This window comes from Neopelma chrysocephalum, unplaced genomic scaffold, assembly GCF_003984885.1.
Source record: "Neopelma chrysocephalum unplaced genomic scaffold, ASM398488v2 Primary Assembly neopelma1_147, whole genome shotgun sequence".
Classification (NCBI taxonomy): domain Eukaryota; kingdom Metazoa; phylum Chordata; class Aves; order Passeriformes; family Pipridae; genus Neopelma; species Neopelma chrysocephalum.
In genome coordinates, this window is record NW_020897809.1 from 9,067,787 (window position 1) to 9,093,980 (window position 26,194).

General features: G+C 37.5%; 1 protein-coding gene across 4 annotated transcripts in view; it reads right to left on the reverse strand.

The window, feature by feature from the left end:
• Window positions 1-7,997: 7,997 nt before the first annotated feature.
• Window positions 7,998-26,194, reverse strand: part of CUNH3orf67 (chromosome unknown C3orf67 homolog) — a 72,012-nt gene continuing 53,815 nt past the window's right edge. For 2 of the 4 annotated variants that reach the window (XM_027700929.1, XM_027700927.1), the window contains 3 exons: window positions 25,021-25,082; window positions 12,061-12,152; window positions 7,998-8,235 (listed from right to left, as the gene is read on the reverse strand). In XM_027700929.1, the coding sequence (XP_027556730.1) occupies window positions 8,165-8,235; window positions 12,061-12,152; window positions 25,021-25,082 (225 nt within the window). In that variant the 3' untranslated portion in view covers window positions 7,998-8,164. Of the gene's footprint in view, window positions 8,236-12,060; window positions 12,153-12,831; window positions 13,087-16,139; window positions 16,173-17,224; window positions 17,287-17,762; window positions 17,785-25,020; window positions 25,083-26,194 lie in introns of those variants that run through there. The other 2 variants (XR_003537002.1, XM_027700928.1) reach the window with 2 other exon arrangements.

Here is a 26,194-nt window from a genome sequence, read left to right on the forward strand (position 1 = left end):
GGTTTAATTACAACGTTAGCAGTGTGGGTGAGGCATACAGGTAAACAAGTCATAAATCAGTCCCTAAAAGGAGCAAAATAACCCCCTTCCACCCACACTGACTGCAGATTGCACTGAACAAATGGTGTCCTGAGTGTTGCTATACACTGATTTGGGACACCCAAGAGGTTTGCAGACATGGGTGCTGTGGGACTGGCCACAAATGTCCCAAAGTCCTGGGTGTCACCTCCCATCTCCCCAGGATCTGACCCTCCTGCTCATGGGCATGGGGTGCTCCCACTCCCTTGTCCCACACAAGACAGACTTTTTCCATGAGCTTGTAGGGCGTCACCAGGATCAGGGAGCTCCTGTCTGCTTGGCTGTGGGCTATTCCATTCATCAACCCACTGCAAACATCACGACCTCTCCAGCTTGGTTTCCCTGTGGAAGCAGTGATGGTCTGCAACACATGGATTGGTTTTTCAAGAGGAACTTTGGGAATTTCCATGGCGACGTGGCAGCAGGTGGCACACTGCCCACGGGATCGGCATCGAATACTCATTCAGAACCACTGTGGTCAATAAACCGTGAATTAAGAAGGATTTACATGATAGTGTGTGAGAGCTGCTTAAGAGCTGCTAGAGTATGTTGAGTGATCCAGCTACAAAAATATGCCAATACATGTGCTTGATAAAAGACTTCAACTGCTCTAAAATATAGTTAGGGGCTTCTGCATAAAGGAGAGACAGTAAGTTAACCATTCACAGGCATTGAATATGCTTGATTTTATCACGTGTTACAGTGATTTATGCAAGACATTGAAAACAATTGTCAAAAATGTGGAAGAGAAATTCAAAGCCAAAAGGACAGCCATTTGTTCTGATAACATCTGGTAACATGTTAATGTAGGGGAAGAGAAACATCAGCACTGCAAATGGAAAGGGACCATTCAGCAAACTAAACTCTTCACTGGGAAAAAATATTCCACAGTATAGTAATTATCCATTAGCTTATAGTAATTATCCATAGCTGTTTTCCTAGCATCACGATGACACACATTTTTACAGAGAAAACAAATCTATCACTAAGTGAATTTGTATTTCTTAAGCTTTTTATGTTCATGATTGGGTCAAAATAAAACCTTGTTGAAGACAGGAAAAAGAGATGCCTTAGAAGAATAAAGGGTTATAATTCAGTCAAGGTTTCATAATGGCACTGCATACCCACTGCAGTGGAAAGAGAGCCTTGAGACTGAATTAGTGCCTGAAGATTTTGTGCAAAATCTTTCATTGTTACAGGGCCTTGCCATTTCATATTTATGTGGTTTATAATGTGTCACGTAGTTGTATGTTTTAATCTCATGGCACTGAGTTTATTGCTGAGAGGACTGCAGAGCTGGAGATGTCACAGGACCAACAAGAGAAAGCAAATTCATAAATTAGCCCTGTTATCCTTATTTCACAGGGTGCCTCTGGATGCACCCCTGCCATTTATGCAGGGTCTTGCATGTCTTTGGCCAAGGTTTTCTGGGCTCTGGGTGCACATGGGTGCACATGGATGGGTTCTGAGCCAGCAGAACCCAAGCAGGGGTACAGCGTGTCCCAGGGAGTGAGGCTGAGACAGCAGCTCCCCTGAGCCACCAGCTGTGCTGGGGCTGAGCACGGTTCCTGCCACGAGCAACGGCAACATTGCTGTGGCTCAGCATCACCAGGACTGTGCCTGGGGTTGTTACAACTCCAGCTGTAAATCTGACCACAGATATCTCATTCCCATTTAAACAATGCATCTTTAAACTGTAACAGTGGCAAAGTGTTCCCACAATTACCTTCAACATGATCAGTGAATAGAGTAATACCAAGCCTCCTGTTTCACTCAGAGGAAGGTGTAAATACCTTAAATACCTTCTGTCTGTGCATGTGTAACTCTCAGGTGGCTCTGGAGGGGAAGTGGCAGCAGGAGATGGGATGATGGATCGATGAGAGCCCACACGCTTCTCTCGGGTGTCTCAGCACTTGCCGTGTGTTGGTTTGCTCACGAGCTGGAAGTTAACAGAAGACATCAGTAAAAGATGAGTCCTTTGAGCACCTTACAGACAATCAGACATTTCCTTCTATTGGCACGAAAGGATTTATAGATCATATTAAATAAAGTTTAATGCACTGCAAGTGATCAGGGCACTGTAGAGTAATGTGTCAGTGGCACAACAGCTGCCAGGCCCTCAGCACCCCCAGCTCTGCTGCTGTGGCAGACACCCATGGGAAGGATGAAGATGTTTCAGCCAGAGATGGAGGATTCTCCATGTTCTGCACTAGGTCAAATGTAGAGTCTCAGCCTTGCTCTAAGTATGCACAGGGTAAGGGTCTGTTCCTTGTATGAAACACATCCCTCCAAAGAATACCTGTTGTCTGCGGGTCTCACAAGGAGAATGTTTAGCTCTGGCCCTTCAGTATCACCCCAGAGAAAGCAGCGCTGGGACTGGGTACCCTGGGACCCTTGATGCATTCAGGGAACCATGTGGCACTGCAGAGAACCAGCAACTCACTGAGGATGGCAGGAGCCATTCATGGGCATTCAAACTCTCCCACATGGCCCCTGTCCTTTCCTGTTTTCCTCTGCCCAGTCCTAGCAGCACAATGGACAGCCCCACGCAAGGATGTCTGCATATAGATGGCATGACTGCATGTTACCATACCAACATTTCAGAGCAGGAACCTGTCCTCTCGGTTCATGCTCCATCATGGAGGCTCTCCAGTTACTAGAAAGGACACTGAGGAAACCCAAAAGCTGGATCAACTTCTGGTATTCTTATGAACATAACACAGTTTGCCCAGGCATTAATGCTACGTTGGAACTTGTTGTTTCTGAAAAGTTCCTTGTTTTTATTTTCTTTTGGAAAAACAGCAGCTATTTTAATTTGGGCTTCATATAGACACACAGGAAATGCACAGGTATGTGCCAGACCCTCTAGCGGGAATCCATCATCCATTGAATGATAAAATGCTGAGCCACCCAGCTGCGTGTTCGGCACAACAAACCTTTTGACACGATGGGATTCCTCCTCAGAGGCTTCTCTCATGCCCCAGTGAGAAAATAGCAGCCTAATGTACAGGAAACTCTTGCACGGAATGTTTCCTGAGCTTTATGAATTCATTAGAAAATTACTCAGCACACTAATAAATGCATCCAGAGCTTTGATATTTTGCACATCAGGTGGTAAAACAGTAGCTGAGAATAGATTGCCTGTACGAAGGTTTCCGCCTTGAGCGCTGCAGCAGCAGATGGCCTAATAAATATGCAGTGCTCTAAAATGTTAGTAATTTCTGTGACCTAAGGTTTTTTGGTCTCCCACGCAGATAAAATGCACAATCATTCCATAATAAACTTTTTCACAGAAAAAAACCCTAAGCAGTGTAATGTAAACATTTTTTGAAGTACACTAGCACTAGCAGTGTGGTAACAGTTGTACTGGGAGCCCAGCTGGTTTTCCTTATGAGAAGTATTTTACTGTGGCTGTGTGGGTCAGTGCAGAGGACTCACTGTTAGCATAGCCTGTATCTCTTCTCTGGCAGTGGCCAGGGGAGGATATCTGTGAGGAGTGGGATGAGGACACAGTGTCAGTCCCCAGGAGCACTCCAGCCATGCTACAAAAGGAAAATTGCTTTTCATTTAATGGTTCTTGATAGCATTTTTCCTCTGTTGTTTTGTAACCATGTGTCTTTCAAACCTGTGTGCTCTTCAAAACTCCTGGGGAAAGAACATGATAATGAATTAAAAGCCTGAGATCTGCTGAAGATGTCACAGCCACAGGGATGGATCACTGAGTGCTCTGCCTTCAGCAAAATGTTCTGCCCCTCTGCAGCCCACACTGGACCATTGTGCCTGATGGCCAGGAGCCAACAGCAGCTGTTCAGGTGTCAACATCTCCTTTCTCTTCCAGGGCTGAGGGTACTTCTGTGTAGGAATCTTCAAGGACACTGGCACAGGGGCGGCATAAGCAGAGGGATTTATCTGGGCCACATTTTGACAGAATTAGAAAAACAACCTTTATCACAAGCACCATTTTGGTGCCCTTAGGACAGAAAAAGAGGTGAAACTGCTGGGGAGCCGTGCTCAGCTGAGGCATCTGGTTTTTGCATTGGCCTTTGACTCACCTCCAAAAATCTCTCTCAATTCCTCAGCATCCCCAACCCAAGTCCACTCTCATCTGCCATGCAGATTGGATGGCACATATTTGGAAAGGGATTAAAAGCATCACAAGGCTGTTGATTCAACACTGATTTACCCCAGGAAGCTTCATAATAATTCTTACCATGTAGTTTAATGCCCACAGATTATTTGTCCCCTTGAAAATGTCAAACTTGGAAACAGAACTGCCTTTAGAGTGGTGTGATAAGAGCAAAATCCTACTCAGGTCTTTGCATTGTGGGCTGCTGCATGTGAGCCCTTGGGAACTCACAGTTGTTTCTGGGGTTTCATCCAGGGCTTTTGTATTTGTGCTGGTTATAACGCCTGCAGCAGGATCCCAACACATCACAGCTAGAAATACCTGTACAGCTGCTAATGAGCAAGTTAAACACCAAATAAGAAAAAATGATAAATATTGTTGTTACACTTACATATTCCCATAGGTATCATGAAGCCAAGCTTTCACTTTATCAGGGAACTCAATTTAAATAGTTTTCTTGAAGGTGCCAAAAAAGGTGGCAGATAAGGATGCCAAGTTACTATAGTAACCATGAGAAAAGTGGTGATTATCAGCAATACCACATAGAAAAGACAGGCTGGATTGTCTTTTCATTTTACATGTAGCCCATTGCTTAAAAAAACAAGCCCTTTTCTGAAAGGAATACCATGGAAAAATAAGTTGAATGCGAAATTCATTATGCAAAATTATCTTCATGGATTTTTCAGGCTGTGGATCCTTGCCATTCGACTCAGTGTTTAGAGGATGTGCTGCTGAAGAGAACACTTTATGGCTGAAGAATATGTGAATAATAAAGCATGACTTTTCATATTTTCTCACCTAGTAACCACGGCAGCAGAGAAGAAAAATCAATATTGATTTCCTACTGTAAGCTCCTTAGGACACAGTGTGTTCTTTGTTTGGTATAATGAGGCTCGGACGTACAGACAACACTTGGGTACTGCAAGATTAAAATCCTGGCAGCTGCTTGGAGGAATTCACATGGGTGCTCAGAGGTACCAGGTTGTCAGTGACCTCCACCTCAGTGCTCCAGGTGTCCACAGAGATCTGAAGGCTGAAATCTGGTTATTTGGTTGGATTTCGGAGAAAACTTGAGGGAAAAACAATGAGAAATGGGGAGAATCATTCCAGCAACATAGAAACACACTGCTCTGGGTTGTGGTTTAAAACAGCAAAAAGTGTTTTAAAGATTCCTTCTTCCTTCTGAACCATCTGAAAGCTGGCTGGCTGTGTTTTTTAGCAAGTAGAAACAAAGCAGAGATGTCTGTCACACCTCACGTGTGTAAGGAACATAGAAAGGCCTGAGAGACCAATTGATTGACTTGTGATCTGCTGACTCCAGGAACTCTACCAAGCTAAATTCAATTCCTCTATTTTCAATGCAGATCCAAGAAACATTAATGAATGCTTACTAAAATTTACTGCATTTCAAAATTTCTGTTCCCAAAAAACATAACTGATGCTGGGTCTGTAGAAATAAATCCTTGCAGTTTCATTAACCTGAAACTTTATGCGCAGACATAGGTCTTTTTACCTGTTGGAAAGCACGCTCCAGTGAGAACTATGTGATTCTCATGGGCTAAAACATTGCACATGACTGCTAGGAGCAAATCTCTGTGTTCCTCATCACTTGCCATAACTGCTGGCTTTGACAAATCGACTCAACAAAAAGCCCACTGTGTGTCAGCAGTGCTTTAGTCCTGGGTTCACAGGATGATGATTAAGAAAAACATGGTGAGGAAAACTCAGAGCCCTTCTGAGCTGCTCAACTCACAGGTGTTGTTCACAGCATCATGGCAATCAATCCCCACGGATGCTGAAGACATAAAGCTGCTAACTAGAACACAAAGGGCAAGGATCCCAAACTGCTGAGTTTGAAAAGCAGGATACTACCTGCTTACCTATAAAATACTACTGTGCTAATGACAAGAAAACAGTGTATCTGGACTTGACTGTGAACCTCTTTGGAATAACAGTCTCACCCTGAATCTACCGTTGCTGCCTACCTGACTCCTTATCCCATTAAAGGTGGGGATAAGAGTGTGGAGTCTCCAAGGACTTCCTTTTGCCCAAGCTTTGGATGCCCATTGGTACACTTCTGTATGTGACTGCCTACTGTGAAGCCAGGACAAGCATATCTACCCAGACAGGCATTGGCTAACAATCCATCTGATACCAGTTTGCAGCCAGTATTTAGTTGTTTCTTTTTTCTTTTTCTTCCAAGTGAGCAGCTCAGCAGCAGCAGTGATCCAGTCTGGACTCACAGTGGTGCTCTAGGACATCCAACCACTCCTGTGAGACACGTGGCTATGGAAAGAAAATTAACAACATATTTTAAATAGCCCTTGCCACAGATAGAGGGAGTGTGGTCCTGATCACTAAATGATGCCAAAAAGAAAGTGGTTAGATATGCACAAGCATGTACAAGCCAGCATCTGTTTTTTGAAGGTCAAAATTATGATTTCATTGAACTTTTAAACTGATTATGGCATTAGCAAGAACAGGGACAAATCTTTCTGGCTAAGGCTGGGTAAGTAAATTATCTCAGCACAGTATCTGTCTTCCTGTGGATTTCAGTGCTACTCTTACTTGAATCAATTTGTGATGATATGTTTGTACCTGCCACAGAGCCAAATACACAGTCTGATCTTATGCCAAGTCACTATTACCAACTGCATTTCCAATTGATTCTAGGATATTCATTAACTGGGATCCATAATTACATATAATTTACAGACATATAATTTTAAATCACTTGCCAGGGAGCTTACTAAGCTCACTTTATGACATTCAAATACATTATTCTTAAAAATTCACTGAGTAGTCAACTTGCAAATAATTACAGTGGAATAGGACTGGACATAATCAAGTAGAAACTTAGAGCAAGAATCTCCAGAAATGTCTATAGATCAGTTTTGCCATGTGATTTTCACATTCTCTTCTGCTGTCTCCAAAGAAAGTGTTAGGTGGACTCTAAAGCTGTTCCACTGAAATCAACTCCATTACAACACAATTCCTTGGACTTCTTTCATAGGCAACCCCTGCCTGACACCTTTTTTCAATACCTGGCAGCTGATTTTGTAAAGATTTATTTACCCTTTAGGCAAGTGTCCTGTTGGTTGGGGGGATGCTATTGGCAACAGCACTGCACTTGCTCTGGGGCTGGAAATGTCAGGCACTGCTTGGAGCCAAGTAGCAGCCGTGGCAATGCAGAGACATCAGGGTCAGGGTAACTGGATTTTAGAGCAAAGTACAGTACACAGGATTCATGCACAGTAATAAATAAGTGAAAAAATAAAACAAATATAATACCTGTGCAGTATTTTATTAATTTCATGTAATGATTTCATTTTCATGTGAACACAGACCCTGAAGTGCTCGGCACTGTACACATGGCACCAACCCCCTCTGACATCACCCCATCACTGTAACGTGCAACAGCAGAGAACTTCTTGAAGATGAGGAAAATGCTGCTTTCTCTGATGACTAAAAGGAGAGAGTGAGCTTATGAAATGGAGGCCAGTGAACAACACACTGTACATCTTACAGAATAAGACAGCTCAAACCAATGAAGTAAGCAGTAAGCAAGTAACTATTTTTTTTTTATTTGAGTAAAACCATAATTTACAGACAAATACCACTAACCTTCTTGATTCAGCTTCATTTGTTTTCATATGGAAGCTGTGAATATTGGAAATAAATTAGACTAACAAATAACTGTCCCAGACACAAGGAACATTTATGTTATGTGATTTTCCACTGCATTACAACTTAATACAAAACTATAAAAATAAGACACTGTTTACAAAATATATTAATTTGGTTGCAAAACTATTGTTTAATTTAAGTTTTAAGTTAGGTAATAAATTATACTCAGTCATGTTTTGCAAGAAGTTAAAAGATACTCTGAATATAAAATCAGATCCTCTCATGTTCTGACTATGCCAATTCATAGTACTTCCCAGAATTTGGATCAAAGTATCAGTACAGGCATGGATCATACAGAAGAGTCAAAACTTCCTCATCTTTTTCAGCATTGAAGTCATCTTCACCTGCATGAAGTGGAAAACATAAGAATAAATCACTCCTATTCCCTCAGACAATATCATGGAAATACCTTTCTGTCAGATGTGGGAGATTTTTTTCTTTAAAGTGTATAATCATCTGACTTCTGAATTGTTACCTTCAAGATAACAGCAATTCGCATTTTTATTGTATTTCTGAGGACTTGTACTTAGCTGAGGTGAAATGATGTCAGTTGGAGTTCACTCAATGACTGGACTTTTCAAAGTCCAATGAAACAGTTCACCAGAAGTGCCTTTACTAATAGTGAATCAAAGTATTTCTAAGTGATATTTTCCTCAATAACTTCCTTAATAATTTTTTAGCTTGAACAAAGGCAGTGCATACTTGAGGCCTGAAAGAATGAAAGAATTTGAATGTCTGGTATCCAATATGTCACCTAAATATCCAGTATAGTAAACCTCTACAAAAGAGCTTTCAATATCAGAGAGGAAATAAGATTCTTCCAGACAATAAAAATTTTAAATCTAGGTTTTCTAAAGTTATATGAAATTCAAGAATGTTTGCAGGTAACAAAATTGAATCTTTAGCCTAAAACACACTGATAAAGCCATACGGACTTTTATTACAGATGCTTTATACATTGTAGCTTCTTTTCTGAGCCTGTCTGCCTTTCAATATAAGCTAAATCTAAGTTATATGATGTATACCTTTTTGATAGGAAATAATTCACAGCTGAATGCAATCTGTATCTTGCATTTCACCATAAATGTTCATCCCATTCTCAGGTTGCTAATACCAACTGAATGCTTTGTATGCCTCAACACTTCATAATAAGTAATGGCCTGTTATGCGAACGGCAGCAGTTTCAGAATGCTCAGAGTCTATTTACAGCCAGGATCACACAACAATATATAGGTTACATTATCTGGAGACCAGAAAGTAGGCTGGTGCATTTGATGCATACCAAAGTGTGAGCTTTATCGCTTCAGAAGAGATTTCATTTTTGTTTCCTCAGTAGCATGAACAAATACCCTCAGAAAGAAACTGTCTTTTACTGTAACCAAAGGTAAGGAGGTAAAGCCAAATTGATGCCCTCCCTGCTGTGGGTGCTTCATCAGGCCTGGGAAGCTAAATGAGGTTAACTGAGGTATTCTGTTTGGATAGCTCCTGGGAAAATTATGCAATGCTGAAAGAAGGCAAAGAACTGAATGTTTTTTCTCTGCTTCATATCACAATACACAAGGAAATGGTGTTCATGCCTCACTCCCTTGCACAGCATTACAATTTCACCTGAAACCACGTTGTTATTTTCACTGCATTCTTCCTTTTATTATTTTGCTTTTCACTGCCTATGCTTCTCTTCAAAATGATTCTATTTTCACCTCTAAGCTTAAATCTCCCTCCCCCTTTACCTTAGAACTGGCCCCTCAATATACTCCCTGGTTTAAGTTAGGAATAAGAAATTCTTCAGACTCATCAGGAGAATACCTCTATCCCTCTGTGCCTTGAATTCATACCAAATCAGAACTATATTGCATCCAGGACTAGCTGGATTTATACCTTTATAGCAATAATTCCCTGCATGTGAATTATTGGTCACCAGGTGACCAAGAAGAGAAAGTTTTCTAGACATATCTTGTTTTTAAAGTTAGGCTCCTTTCTTTTAGCATCTCACAAGACCCCCAAATGCACTTCAAGGCATTTCTAGGTGCTGCAACAAATCTCCAATAGCAGCATGGAGTATTCAATTTTGAACAGACATATGAAAACCTCACTTCTGTTCTTCTTCCTAAATAGAAGTACTACTTAAACTAAGTGATATTCTTCTAAAAATCCCAAGTAATGTGTAGCGGTTGTGTTAGAAGGAATCTTTCTGATTTTGAGTGGTACATTGTTTGCAACCTGACCACATGCAGGAATGAAGTGCCCATGGCCACAATAATTGATAACCAGGTCGCCTTCAAAGAAAATTTCCATAGCTGTTTATGCTTCTACCACTCACACTTTTGGGGTTGAATTGCATGAGAAAACCTGTTGGCAGTTTTATTTGCATATCATGGTTAAAGGAGAATCAAGGCTTTTGTTCCTAAATCACTAAAAAATTAAATGGCATTTTAGGTGAGAAAATACCTTGATTTTAAATGAAAACTGAGGTCTGTGATATACACTAGAGAGGGATGAGTATTTTTTTGTTCTGAGCTGAAAGAAGGCTGCAGGTAGGTAGTCCCAGCAAATACTTGTCATATTAAATGAAATGCTGTCCCACTAAAATCAGGGGAGCTATTGTTTTTCTGGAGAAAGACTTGATCAAGATGTCTAAACCCAGATAACAAACAACAGGGCAGGCATGTGGCAGCTTTTTCTGAACTCTGAAATGAATGTACAAATAACTGCGTGGTTATTAATATGTTATTATTATCAGATAGAAAAGTTTCTGTATGAAGTTTTCAAAATTACAAACAACATACATACATGAGTCAGAATTTGACTGAATAAAGGCACAAAAATAAAAGCCTAAATAAAAACCTATGTTATATAGACATTTTCTGTTCTCCAACTGTGCAATCACAGGCACATGATGTAAAATATTTCAGCTTAAAGGAAAATAGTTTAGGAATAATTCACAAAACAGTTTGAAAATCCTAGTGTGAATAACAGGAGAAAAGCAAATTCCCAAATAGACTTCTTTTTTAAAGCTTTTTAAAGATAATAACACAATTTTTAAAATTTACAAAAATTATAGCTTTACTGCAGCAAGCCTTGGATTTCACAATACTAACATAAAAAAGTTCTCCAGGGCCTATCAGAAATTTTTATCCAATGTGCCTTTGACTCAAGGATTACTGTCCAGTTCTCTTTGGCTTATTTAGGACCCTTAACACAACATAGTACTTGATTCTTCAAAGCAAGGTCCCTTCCTGACAGCAAAATTCTATTTTGCCGTCATAAACAATTACAAATATATGTCTATGAAAATATTCCCAATTTGAGGGGCATAATTTATTTTTGACAGTAAAGCACTGAGACATCTTTACCCCTCAGGCAGCCAAAATACATGAGGCAGATTTATGAGAGTTCACGATGAATTCCCGAGACTTGAAGAAAAATGTAGATGTCTACCCTGGAAGTGTTCAAGGCCTGGTTGGATGGGACTTTGAGCAGCCTGGTCTAGTGGAAGGTGTCCCTGTCCATGGCAGGAACTGGATGGTCTTCAAGGTCCCTTTCAGCCCAAACCATTTATATGGTGACTCGGTGATGATAACTCTACCCTTTTTCCTAAGATAGCTGATAAGAAAAAAGGGCATTTGAAGAAAACAAGGTATTTTCTTTATTTTGTTGTTGACTTTCCAGTTTCAGTTAAGTTCTTTGCCATTCTCTGAGCAAACACCATTAACAAACAAAAGCCCGTAACACTGTGACAACAGTCCTCAGGAAATCACCCTAAGATTTCATTTAAGGGTAAATCTGAAATTTTTCTTCATAAGAGAAGTGTCTCTTACGCAAGTATAATTGTGCCTCTGAATAAGAATGTTTAGTCTTTGTGTTTTTTCTTATGTAGGTTTGCCATCCCCATTAGCATAAATTCCTTATTTTAAACAAATAAGATGCATTTTTTATGAGTTAATGTGTGTAGTGCCAGAACATTAGGAAACTGCAACTGCATGTTATTCTAGCAGAGGCAAATAATACTGCATGGAAAACTCTGCTAGCTTGAGCTGAGCATAATAAATAAGAGAACTTGAAACCAAAAACTATAGAAAACTATGAAAAGGCAGCCCCAGCATCGCAGAAAAAACATTTAGAAATGTTTTTCTATCCAGGTTCTTTTCATTTTCTTGATAAATTCCTACCTTGAATATTCTGTTTTACTGAAGATTTATTGTGCTCTTCCAGTTGTTGACTTCCAGGGATGATGGGGGGACTGAACACATTCGACCACTCTCTGAAAAATACAAATCAAAACATCATTCATAAAAGCACAGTTTATGTTTCTAATTGTTCTAATTTTTTTGATTATCAAAAAATATTGAAAGTAAATCACATGTCAAGTGTGCTTAAACAAAATCAAGCTAGATTTTATTATTAAAAAAATAAACTTTACATTTAATACAATTATTAAATATTAAGACCCTGTAATAGGGTAACACAGTAAGTGGTGCATCATTCCCTGTCTGGATGTTTGGTGAGTTAGAGCTGAGCTTAGACATGAAATGGATGCCACTAACAGTTTTCTAAAGAGGAAACATTGGATTGATATGGGAAAAATCATTGCTGGGTAAACACATTATAAATAATTCTTTAAAGCAATTTCTTATTGCTACAAAATGTATGTTATACATAAAAAGTTCTTGTAGAGCATAACATGATTCATCGCAGCTATCACGTATCTATTTCACTTCTGTAAAGAAAAAAATTTTGATGGGACCTTTATCATAGAGAAGAGAGTACCTTCCTCACCTATTCAACTTAATGGACAATTTTTGTCTCTCCTGGACACTACTGTGATAGCTTTTAAAAATGATTTTCATGTTATCATACATTCATACAAAGTTCAATGGTCATTTCACATACATCACTTTATGGAACACTGTCTTTGATTGTTACAGCTCAGAGAAAGGAAAACAGAACAGTTGTTTTTATTGTTATTGTTGTCTGTTTTTTATTGCAAACTGAAGTGCAGTTCAGTGACAAAGTCACTCATATTATGCTATCAATCAGAGAAAGAGTGCCCTGGAAGGACACATCTAAGTCACAATTTAAGACATTCCTTTTGCAGGTGGCCATGTCTTGCAATTCTTCTCACATATGAAGCTAATCTCTGCACACTCTGCACAGTTGATGTTTTGTTCTTGTCTCTCCTCTTCAGCAGTAAAGATCTGTAACACATTAAGGCTTCCATATAATCATTAACTAGACTAAATACTGCAAGTCAACACTTGAACACAGAATTCAAGGGACCTCAGTGAATAATCTAATTTTGATAGAACCAGATCCACCATTTTTGACCAACCTATTTCACTGCAAGTTGAGAAGAATGGAAGGGGATAAATTCCTATATGTTTGCTTCATGCTTATGGGAGCACTGCAGCTCTAAAGAGCAAATTAAACTTGTCTAGGGGTTGATTCAACTTATGTCTGGCCACGGCTGTTCCAACAACTGGCACAAAAACATTATGCAAATGAACTTGTGCCAGAGGCCGGGGAGATTAGCCAGAGCTGTAGAGGTAACTTCAACATCCATGGATTTGTCTAAAGGGGATGAATTTTTCCAAAGCTTGGCAGCTTTCTTCACACTGCCAGACTGTAATTGTCTCAACTCAATTGTCCAACACCAAGGAAAAAGGTAATGCACTTCTGCTTTCTGAAAAGCTGTCATGATCCCATGTACACCTTGCTTCTGTCAGAGAAATCTGGCAAGGCTCAGTCATCTGGTGTAATTGCTAAAATATGCCAACTGCCTTTTTTTTTTTTGGTTAGTTTTTCTGCTACTTCTGGACATGTTATTGATTCCACATCATCTCCTGTTGGCATGTACGCATAATCTGGGGTGAATCAGGGGACAACCACCTATCTGTTTGCAGTCAAAACGGAAAAAACTAATTTTCCGCCTCAGGAAACAGAACTGCTGGTGTAGAAATCCAGCAAGTAGTATAGCAGATTTAAAGGAGGAGATATTGAATTTTCCATCATTTCAAAATGTAAAAAACATAAGTCAAAATTTTTTTACACCATCATATTATTTTCACATATGTGGCCAACTTCACAACCAATCCTTCTCCTCTTCTGCTGTTCAGCTAATGCCAGCGAGATCTGGTACAACTAATGCACACAGCAAGATGCTTGTCTAGACTTCTCATTATTAGCTCTCTGTCAGTGCACCATATCTGCATTCCCTGAATACAGCCAAAGGCTTTGTTTACACCAAAGCTTCAGAAGTTTTTAGGAATAACAGCTAAATGCATGCTGACATCCAGTGGCATGGAAGAATGTATTTTCCATTTCTGTCACTTGCATGTGTGGCTTGTTCTGTCTCAGAATCAGCCAGCACAAGCCTAACACTGGAATCTGACCACGCTCATAGGATGTGGTCTGAGAGCCCAAAGCATCATCACGTAACTGATTCTCTACAATTGCACTGAAACACAAAGTGGTGCAGGGATGGAGGAAAGACAGTGCTCGCTTCTAAAGAGAATTATTTCAGTCTGACCAAGAAACAGAGTCACAAGAGTAAAGAAATTTTAGAGTACATATGCAGTTCTACAGGTCTGGCACAAAACCCAAAAGATACGTGTTTTTCATATAAAACATGTATCAGAGAATTTCTAAAGAAAATAGTTCGTACCTGTAAAACAGAGATGATGTTAGTAAGAGGGAAATAAAGATAATAAGGCAATTACCTGCAATGGAAAAGACAGAGGCAATTCATTTAGAGAGCATTGAGGTAGTGAGGTAATAATGTATCATCAAACCAGTATTTCTGCTAAATTAATAGTTCTTATTATTCAGGAAATTGATGAATTTTAGTTTAAAGTCTCATCTCTGGAAGATCTGCCTGAAATATCAAGTCTGGGAAATCAGAGATGGGATGATTTGTGAGTAGCTGGATGATTTTATCTTTGATTTTGTCTTCATTTATTGGAGTCATTTCTTGTGTAAAGGAGTTGTTCAGTTTCATCTTTGTATTTATTTTGATGCACCTGGTTCAGCAGATGAATGACTATTCTTTCTAGGAGGTCCAAGGGTAAGATACAGGGATTTTGATGTTCTAAAGTGAGGTAAAGGAGTTTTTATATATGATAGAGGCAACAGAGATGAATTGGCAAGTCCAGTATTTCCTGTTGAGGCAGTCTAGATTCAGATCATGTTTTTGTCTCTCAATGTCCAAAAAAAACAAATAGTTTTGCCATTCAAGCCTCGCTCACCAGGGCAAGTAATCAAAACATTACTGTATTAGGGTTTCATTGTTGACTTAATATTACTTCTCAGGTTAAAACATTTTACACAATATATATTAAAAATGGTTTATCCCTTCCACAAGTTAGCTAGCAATGTCTAAATTACCCTTTCCTAAAATCTTGAAATTTTTGAAAAATCTCATGTGTGCTGAATCTTCTTGGCCAAATTGCAGTAGAGAGTAAGTTGGTTTGCAGTGTAATTCTGACAGATGCTGGAGTCTAGCAGTCACAAGATTTTCCCACAACAAAATCTGCAGTTGCTTTTAGGAAGCAACTAAAGTATGTTTGTGTGTGTATCTGTGAGACAGAGGGTCTGAGTTAGTTTTAATAAAACATCTTGAAACACTTGTTAAACCTTGACTAAAGGTCAAGGCCCAGCCTGGAGACAACTGGTAATATTCTGAGAACACAGACTGTGGCCTCTGTTTGCATTTATTGTGGGTTTATTCTGATTGAAAAAGAATATACTTTTTGGAGAACTTATTGAAGAAGCTAGTTTATCTCCTTAAAACAGAAATGTTAATCACACATTCTGACTAATTAAAGACTCTCTATTTATGCTATCAATGCCTCCAGCTGTAATCAATACAATCAACGTGCAATAAACTATCTAGAGCTTTCCCGATAACAGTGTGGAATGCCAAATATTGTCTTTTGACATTGTGAGCTGAATTGTAGGAAGACTCAGAATAAATTCCACACACACTCACAGTATCATGTGCCTTTAATGCTTGCACTGAAATTCTTCATTATTCTGCAAGATATTCTCCACACCAAAATGCAATACATTTTATATAATCTTGTTTTATTTTTCTTTAAAAAATTACTTAAAAATTCTTGAAAAATATTTTCAGATAATAATAATAATATATTGAAATATCTCATGACAGCCAAACTGTGATGGAAAGCAAAAGAATCTTTTGGGCTTATGAACATGGTTTTCAGTTTTATGAAGTTTTATGATAGTATGGTAAATTTTGCAGAAAACCAGCGTCCATCAGCAAAATCTGTTGAGAAAATTAGTGATGCTTTATTAAGTAGCACTTATCGATGGCAATGTATCAAAATTATCACCACCAACAGAAATCCTTAGAATCAGAAGGTTTTTGTTTAAATCTTAATTAACACCTTTGATAGTTTGTGTTTTTACAGATAATTTTGCAGACTGGGAAACTGAAAAAATGCCAAATCACTTAGTATAAAGATTTTTAACATTGCTGTGAACTGCGATAGCATACTTTACTGCATTTCTTTTGGATCACATTTAATTTGTATTACTTACATCAATGGGATAATTTAATCCGTGTTATTAACAAAATCGAAATGCTTCAAAGTTTTAGTATGGTTTCATCCAACAATCTATACAGAAATTAAAAGGAATTTGTTCAGCCTTGTAGCATACTTAAAAAGTGCAAGGCCAGGGCTACCATACATCAACACAGGAAATGAAAAAACACCAGCTTTGTATCATTACAAAGACATCAAATTGTCAGACTATCAAATACCTGAAGTGTACAATCACTAAACCCAGAAAAGATGGTATTTAACTGCATAAACTACTTAGTAAATCTTTATGAACATGAGAGAAGAACTAACTTGTGCCTGAGTGATAGGAAGAGGAGCACATTTGCTGAACTACTTTTTTTCACAGTGGATTATTTGACTAACTCTGTGAAGGGCCAGAGAATGCCAATGTATGAATCAGGAGTGTAAAAACACTTTAAGGAAAAAAGGGACCAATTCTTAACATCTTGTGCAGCTATCAACCTAAATCTCAGAACATCCTTCTGTTTGTATTAGTAATATTTAATATCACATGAAGCAAATTCTGCTGCAAATGCTCAAAGTAAGTGGTATCTTACTATGATGCACTGAATGCAAACTACCAGCTCATATCAAAGTATGGTTCAGTATAGCCTAAATATTCAGTTCAGCTAAGATGAAGACTTACTTTTCTCTTGTTTGTAATTTTAATTGTATCTCTTTAAGACAGCTTAGTAAAGACTATCTCAGTTCTTAGATAAATTAATAAGTCACCCAGCTTTGTAAGACCCCTCACCTATTCCTTGATATGTCTTTTTTGGAGCATAAGTTACTTGCTAGGCTCCTCTAGACTAACAGGTCTGGATTTTTAATTATTTACATATCTGCTGAGTTTCATACACATGTGACTTTATTAACTTAAGCCAGATTACCTACATACACCTATTTATTTGGGTTCTGCTTTGAAATATATTAATGATGTATGTATTATGGAAGCTTTGGGTTTATTTTTTAATAGAAATAAACTCTTCAATAATAGCTTCAGTAGTGAAGGAAGGACTTATGTAGGCTATTAATAATGAGATTTGTTTGAGTTATGTACAAAATGCAGTAATATTATTTGAAGATATGTTGAAACTAAATTTCAGGGCCTGCCACTACATGTCTGTAATAATTACGAAGTCACCTGAGACTTAAATTGTCCATTATTGTATCTAAAATGCTTTAAACAATTCAAATTCTTGCAGATTCATAAAGTTTTTACATAAAAATGCCATAAGCCAATAAAAATTCAATATTAATTTATACATCAATAAGTGTTCAGTGCTACTCAGTTCCAGGTGGGAAAACCAGCATCTTTTAAATGAAAAACTGAGTGAGGGCACAGCAGGAGAAGATATACTACCAAAAGAATATAAGGTATACTTTTACATACAAATCAAGGATTCTTGAATGCACATTTTAATAAAAATGTTGAAAAAGAACATAAATTTTTCTGTTCATATGACTTTCCATGATTTGAAAGTTTGAGTTTAGAAAGTATTTAAGGGCAATCTGGTAATACATTAAAAAATTTTAAAAAAGCAAGCTATGAGCTACATTGTATTATTCTCCTGGAATGCTACTGTAGTTTCAAAATATCATTAAATCAGTACAAACCAACACTTATCATTTCCTGCACATTTTCCACAGTGAGCTGCATTCTGACTATGAGTAATCTGTTAATCTGTTCTTTGCCTCACAATCCGTCAAAGTGACAGATTCATTCCATCCCTAATACATAATATCTTCATTTACTGTATGTCTTACTGGAACTTTCTTTTTTTCCTAGCACTAAGATTTAGAAAATCACAAGCATATTTAGAGAATGCCTTTTCCCTTCCTCCAAACCATTCAGCAAGTCCAGCCTGCCAAACACTGTACCTCCATCGGAGGCAGAATCTCCTTAAAAATAAAACCATTTAATTGTCAATGAATTAGTAACTAAACACAAGATCATAAAAAGTACAAGTGCAATTGTGCAGGAAACACTTGAATCTCTCTTAAAGTCTTAAATCTGTAAAGGAACTATGGGTTCTAGCACTTATGGGTGCTAGATTAGAGTCAGGGATAACAAAGGAAATGTGAATGCTACTTATTAAACAAGATATTTAGATAGTGTAAGGTGCCACTGCAAGTGTGTCCAGTATAATCATGCTAACTAGTATGTGCTGAAAATCTGACCTGTTAATGCTTTCCAGTTCTTCTTTCATTTTCAAAGTTGAAATGATAAATTTGTGTAGGTTAGCAAAAACATATATAGTCATCTACATCAGTCTAAAAATATGGATTACCTGAATCTAGAGGTTTAACATCTTAGTAATTAAAATACTGTGCCATTTGGTCAATGTTTCGTAGTTAAATACATGAAATTTCTATCACAGCTTCTGTTAAATGGAAGGAACATTTGATTTATTTAAAGGCCGAACCTCTAGTTCACCACCATGTTAGCTTCCTGGCTAGATTACAGTCTTCATATTCTGTAGCAATATAAATGGCACTAGCACAGAAAACTAGTGTTTTAACATCTAATTTAAGTAAAATACTAGCTCTTTCTTCCTTGCTAGTTTTGATTCATTTATCAGAAGATCAGCTGTATAAATTGGAAGTAATGAATTTGCAAAGGTGTGTTAAAATTCCTTCATATTAACCTAATCTCAGCAAGTAGATTCTAGTAACTACATTAGATACTCATTGATCAGTGAATCAAATGGATTTTCACATTTAGTGAAGTGTCTGTTAGGTAGGATGTACTTCCTTTTTTACGTATTTTTAACAATTAAATAAACCATTAATTTTTAAAACTATATTTTAATGTTTCACCAGTTCAGGAAGCACCTGAATCTAGTACCTAACAAATCTTTTTTCATAGCCAGCCACCGAGAGCATCCTATTGTTCTGTGCATCCTGGATGTTGACTGCAGCCCATCAACTTTCAATGGACGATAAGGAGGCACAGGGTTTTTAAAAATCAATGGAGAGACACGACTCAGCAGAGCACTAACTTCAATATTATCCAACTTGTTAAAGGTGATGCTATTGAATTCTTTTACTATGGAAAAACTACTTCTCTTTTTCAGAAAAGTAGAAAAAAGAAAAGTTTGCAAGAAAACTCAGACTTTTTTGTATATTAATGCAATGAATGGTACAGCACAAAATCGGAAACTTAATCATCAGCACAAAGTAAGCACTATGCTACCTCAGTTGAATTCTCCAAAAACATCAAGTTTTGTTGGTCTTGCACAAATGATACTGGAATAGCAGGGAAGGAAGGTGTGGGTTCCCATGCCCTTGGAAACCCAGATAGTTTTTCTCTGTAAGAAAACATTGTATGTATATGGGATGTTGGTCAAGGAGTCTCATTTGCCTGTATTTAAATGAGCTTCCAATTCAGAAGAAGAAAAGAAGAATATACAGTTCCAACTGAGTACTGAAGGAGAGATTGTGACAGTCTGGGAACAGGGAATCCCAGACTTCTTACGAGATAACGCCTATTTCTTCCTTTTAATCTAAGATATCTGAGAGGCTTGTAAAATCTTTTACTCCATGTTCTCCATCTCTGTGTATAAGCAAAGCCAGACAACTTTGTTTGAATGGCCCAGGAATATCCAGAAAAGGTGTGGAACCAATAAAATTATTCTCAGTTAGTCTTGAAGCTACAAAAAAAAAAAAAAAGGAAATAAACTACTTTATCTTAACACAGAAATAACAGATATAACAAGATACTACAGCATGTTTGAAAGTATTTGCCATGTTTTATATTGAAACCCTTAGTGTATATGTTGCCACATTTCCATGTTCTGAGATTCCCATACAAGGGAAAGCCATTTTTGGATTATTTTAACAAGCTTTTATGTATTAGCCACTTGGTTCTCAACAACCTTTCTGCAGCTAAGCTCTTTACCATCATGATTAAAAAATGTAACCTGTTCAATTAAGTGGTTCCTGTGCCATTTGCTTCTTTTGTCATGTTCTTTTTCGTGCACATTATAGCCTGACAAATGCAGCAGAATTTCACTAATTCAGATTAACGACTGGGAGATCTATTGCAAATTACTCTATTTTGTGGGTAAGTAACTGAACAAGTAAAATAAAAACCAAAGTACATTTTGTGATACATTGTTCTTGCTCACTTATTTTGACAACTGTTGTGTAATTTTATAATACTCCATAATGTAATATTGTCTGTTTTGCAAAAGTAATGGGGTTGTATGGTCTTGATCTTGTAATGAATCATAAAAATAAATATGCTTCTTTGTTTGCAAAACTCAACCTTTAAATGTGCTTCTTAACTAAGTTATTCTGCTATTCAAACCTTTGCTTGGAAATACAGGAGACAAAGACCTTTTGTGTCTAAATTTCAGAGCATGCACGTTGGAAAGGTTCTGGTGCAGTGCAAATAAATGTTATAGCTACAATCCTTCTTTTATTGCACCATTTTGTAAGTGAGTTTAATCTTACAGAATCTCTCAATGGTATAATAACACATGCACCAGCTATTGGAATGTTTAGCTTTCATCTGGGATGGATGAGAGTACTTGAATGGTAGTCTCTAAGCTGAACATACTTTTAAATTTGAGAGTTTACAGTAAATGTGTTTTCATGCTGGAATCGCTGATATGATGCAAATTATGCAAATTTCAGGTACCATGATAATGGCAATACATATGGCAACAATAGGTTCTGAAAAAAGACTTCTCTAGCATAAACTTCCAAAGAAAAAGAAATAATTTACTTCCTGAGATCAATAGAGTGGTCAGAGTTACACACAGGAAGAGCTGTTTATTATATGTATACATAATTTATATTTATAACTAATAATTTTACAATAATCAAGTTTGAAAATAATTTAAAAATGTATTTAGTTAAAGGAACATGTTTACTCATTTCATGATTCATTACCTGAATTACTGTGCAAGCATATCATTGCAAATATAAGAAAATCCCATTGTTTGATAAAGTCGCAATTAAGGATTTGGATTCTGCCTTTTTTTTTTCCTTAAGGTAAAACCAAAAGCTTTTTCTGAAAAGTTTATAGTTATTGTCCTCCTCAAACACATCACTCTCCACATCAATGCAATATTTCTTTTGTGATTACAAATCTTAAATATATAACATTTACCAAAAAAAAGAAGAAAATGTTATTTGCTTTTCTTTGGGTGGGTTTTGTTGTTGCTGTTGTTAGTTTTTTTGGGTTTTTTAATTGTAGAGGAAAGAATAATGATGACATCCCAATTGGTCTAATGCAACAAATGTAGGTTACAATAAGGCAGACATTTACTATCATCAATCTCTGTGCTCGCAATTCACTGTGGGAATACAACTTTTCTCAACATGCAGAGTTAAACATCTGGGTAAAACCGAATTGAAAATTTGGCCATTCACATTTTGTATGAAATTACTTAAGTAAAATACACTTCTTGTGAAAGGACATCCAATGAAATGCTGAAATATTTGGGCCCTGCTTTAGTGCAGTTTCTGGGGAACAACTTTGAACTCCAAAGGAACAAATTTTATTTGGTAGTTTGGGAAGAGTTGAGTAGGATGCCAAGAGAGGATCTAGTGAGGCAATGCTTATAAAGATAGGTTTCAACTCATTAAAAAACACTCTTTCTCCAAGACAGAAAAATCAGCTTTTATCAGAAATAAATTTTCTGGAGAGCACCTACAGAAGTTTCTAAAAATCTTGATAAATTAGGTTCAAGAAATCTTTTTCAGACAGCAGCTCTGTTTTTCAGTATGGCTGAAATTCTTCTAGATTATTCACTGTCTTTCAGCATTTCCTTTAATGAAACTTCCAAGTCTTCTATGACATACAAATATTTTGGATGCTTACTAAGTAGATGCAGGCTACACAGCAATTGTAACAAATGCAGGTTCCCAGTCCCTGCACTGGAGGAAGAAGTAACAGAGATAGTTACAGCTTCCTATTTGGAGAGAAGAAGAGCAATTCTGAAGTTCTTCCAGGACCACACAGCGCATCAGTCAGTGGGAAGTGCACGGTCAAGGCTTGAACACTGCACATCCTCTCGCTCTTCTGGCTCTGTAGCCTCTGTACTCGCCTGTCTCCTTTCATTAACTGGTTCTCTGCCTTGCAGAGCAGCACGATGTGGAGGTGATTTGTATTGCAGCAGCAATATCCTTGGCAGACTTATGACCTTACCCAGCAGAACCAAGGGACAATGAGTCGAGCTGGGTCTTTTTATTGACTGATTTTCCATTATGTTCACAGGAGCTTTCTTTCCTGGCTTGTTCTTTTATCTTATTAAGGACAGAACCTACATTTACTGGACAATAGCTTCCAGATTGGTCTCTTTTCATTTCCCAGAAAATATCACTACTACACTTTTTAAAGTTACTAGAGACCTGCCAAACTCTTTATCACTCTTTACAACAATTTGTTGATTCAGTAAGTGCACCACATAACTGTCTTCTTGCCATGGCATTTACACCCACACATCTAAAAAGGATGTATCAATTTTTCAAATATTCTGTGTTTTTCCTACATAACTATAGCAGGTTTACAAAGTTTTAGACATTTTCTAGTTGCTCATAACACTTGTTAAAATTGGCTTTAAAACCAGTTTAGGAACTAAGTTATAGAATTACCATTAATTTTATCTCCCTCTCATTTAGGTACACATCCTCTGTAAAAAACATTAGAGTTTTCCACTATAAAAGAAAGGTAACGATGTGAATAATGGTATTCAAGTCACATCATCTCCAGTTTTTATATCACGATGCAAACTGACCTCATAATTTTGTCATCTTCCATATTTACAGCCCAATAATGCTTTTCTGGCAGTTCACAAGGGCTACTGAATTTATGAGGCACTTGCAAGTCAGGTATTTTACGAATACTTCACCTGCATTTCTTGAAAATGATTTCTGGAGAAATTTAAGTCTACTATGTGTACTGGATTAAAACAGCATATGAACTAAGTCATAATTTATACTATTTTGTTTGAAATTTTACTATATGGAAATACAAGTTTTCATTGTTGATCATATTAACTTAATATGATGAAACACTTTATTTGTACACATAATGGTGTTTATTCTGTTTTTCAGTATATAAAATGTATTGAGTACCAAATTGCTTTAGCACATGCATACAAATAACTTAATGAAACCTGACTCAACCAATGTATGGGCAAAAAGAAGACTAACAATGTAGCTTGCACTAAGATATAGGCAATTCTAATGTCATCAGAACTATGAAATTGATTTTGGAATAAAGAGTCCAAGGTGCAGTCTCAAGGTACCTGCTGTTGTACTCTGTGAACTACAGTCAAGTGTCTCTGTCCACTTCATCCATTCAACAATTCATAAGGAGATGGTTCCTTTGACAGCCATCACCCAAGGCAGAGAGATTTTCCAGACCAACATAAGCACTTTCATTTACATGTGAAAGGGAACAGGAAGCCAGGATTATACTTTAACTCCAGGACACATTTGGCTGCGTATTGCAAAAACTGATGCATCTGGGTGAACTTGCACAGAAAGTTTCATAGTGTTCACATCATAAAATCTAACCAGAAGATTTTGAATCCATAAAAATATGGATGGCAAGTGAGACAAGTGGCTGAAAACATCTGTGTGAGGACAAAACATAATATCCTGCACAACTGCCTGGCAGTGTGCTATCATAAAACATCTGACTGTTGATAAAACACAAAGAAGTTGTATCTGAAATGTCCTCTCCTCCTACCCCTCCAAAAACACATACATTGCCCAGGTAAAACCTGGACAAACAAAATCCACATTAATGACACCAAGTGAAAGTGAAATAGGACTGCTTTTTAAAATACGTACCCCTCTTGCTCAGGCAGTTAAAAAATTGACAAAGTGATGTTACGGTTTCACAGGTATAAGGCAGTTCTGAAACTGGTCAATTAATCTTGATTGACTCAATAGTCTCAATTTGATTAATTCCCCCTAGACACCTTCTTCCCTTGTCTTCATCTCACCTTACATTAAATTCATGGGGATTTTGTTGTTGATTCCAAACAAAACAGATCAATCTAAAAACCTGACAGACAAAATACACTGTAGACTATCCTTTGAACTATCCCACAGTGTTGTAACACCCTCTCCTGAGTGGGTTATTTATTGAAAAAAACCTTTCTCAATAAATAACATTAAAATCTTTTGGAACAAATGGATTTCTGACACCTACAGTCACATACAGAACTCTAGTTCTAAGCCTTCAAAGCAGAGAGGGAGAGAGAGAGAGAGAGAAAGAAATGGATGAGAGTGCATGTATGTCAGACGAGGACGATTTGCTGAATCACGCATCAAAGCAGATGTAGGAGCAAGACCTGTGTCAGATACTTTAAATACACAGTGGTACATCCAAAACATGCAGAATTCAGTTCTGCGTTCCCGGACAGCGCAGACATCCTGCAGACAATGACTAAAACGAGCAATAAAGCCCTCTGAGAGGAGGTTGCAATTGAAAAGAGACTGAAGATTAAATCAAAGAATGTCACATTTAATATTCAGAACACTCTAACTGAATCCTTACTGCCTGGGCTATAAATGGAATCTTACCGTGGGTTGGAATGAGAAAGTGGGCTCATTTCTCTCTGATAGTGATGCTCCTGACTGACAGGCTATGGAAAACAAAAAATAATAGAATGTTTAGTGGTATGTAAGAGATCTTGTATGAGCATACACATTTATAGTTTCTGATATTAGAATTTTACAGTGTTTTTTCTTATCTGTGATATTAAAAACTGATATTCAGATTCTAACTGTGCAAAAGCATAACAGAATAGATCATTCTTGTTTGGGTGGAAATACATATGAATTAAGGGAGTTGACCATACAGTCATTTCTCTACTGCCTGTGAGAGTGCTGGGACAGAGTCAGGAAACTTCAGAGACAGAGGGTGGCAAAGCCCTGTCAGACTGAATGTATATAGGAAGCAAGGTGCAGGAACTCTTAGTAGGACCTGTGCAGCACCAACCACTTGGGAGAAAATACAGAGCCAGCGCTAAGAGGGCTGGCAGGTTCCTCTCTCCTCAGAAGCACCATTAACAGTAAGCTTAGCAGTCCCAACTGAAGTTTGCTGAAGCACACATGATTCTTGATGTCACTGCACCTCTGAAACCTGGATTAATCCAATAGTATGAATATTCACACAAAAGATGATAATTTTCCACCTTCTTCAAATCTTACCTACTCATCATAAATATGTGCCCCAAAGGTTTCAAACTACATTTGGTTTAAAGCATTAAAACCAGTTATTTGCAAGAAAGATCAATATTCATAAACTGGTATAAAAATTCAAGTATTCTAAAATTCATAAATACATTTTCTCTCAGAATTTATGTAGTGCTCCCTCTGCCATTATCACACACCTCAAAAGCAGTTCTAAAAAAATCACTGAAGCTAATGCATAAGTGCAAAAGGAGTGAAAATATAAGCATATATTAACAAGACTTGTACAATTTAGTACATGAAATGCTAAAATAATAATAAGCAATTTTTTAAAAACAGAAATCACTATAAAAACAAGTATGTTCTCACGGTTTCAGAAAAGGGGAAGGGATGTTGTAAAACATATGTTCAGGATGAATGACATCTTAATTACTGCCCAATATGACTCACTGCCTGGTGGTGGATAGTGCAATTCCCACATGATGGCTAGTGGAAGATTGAGGACGAGACAGGAAGTGAATTAGTCAGTCTATGAACCAGAATATCTGTCTAAATAATTTTT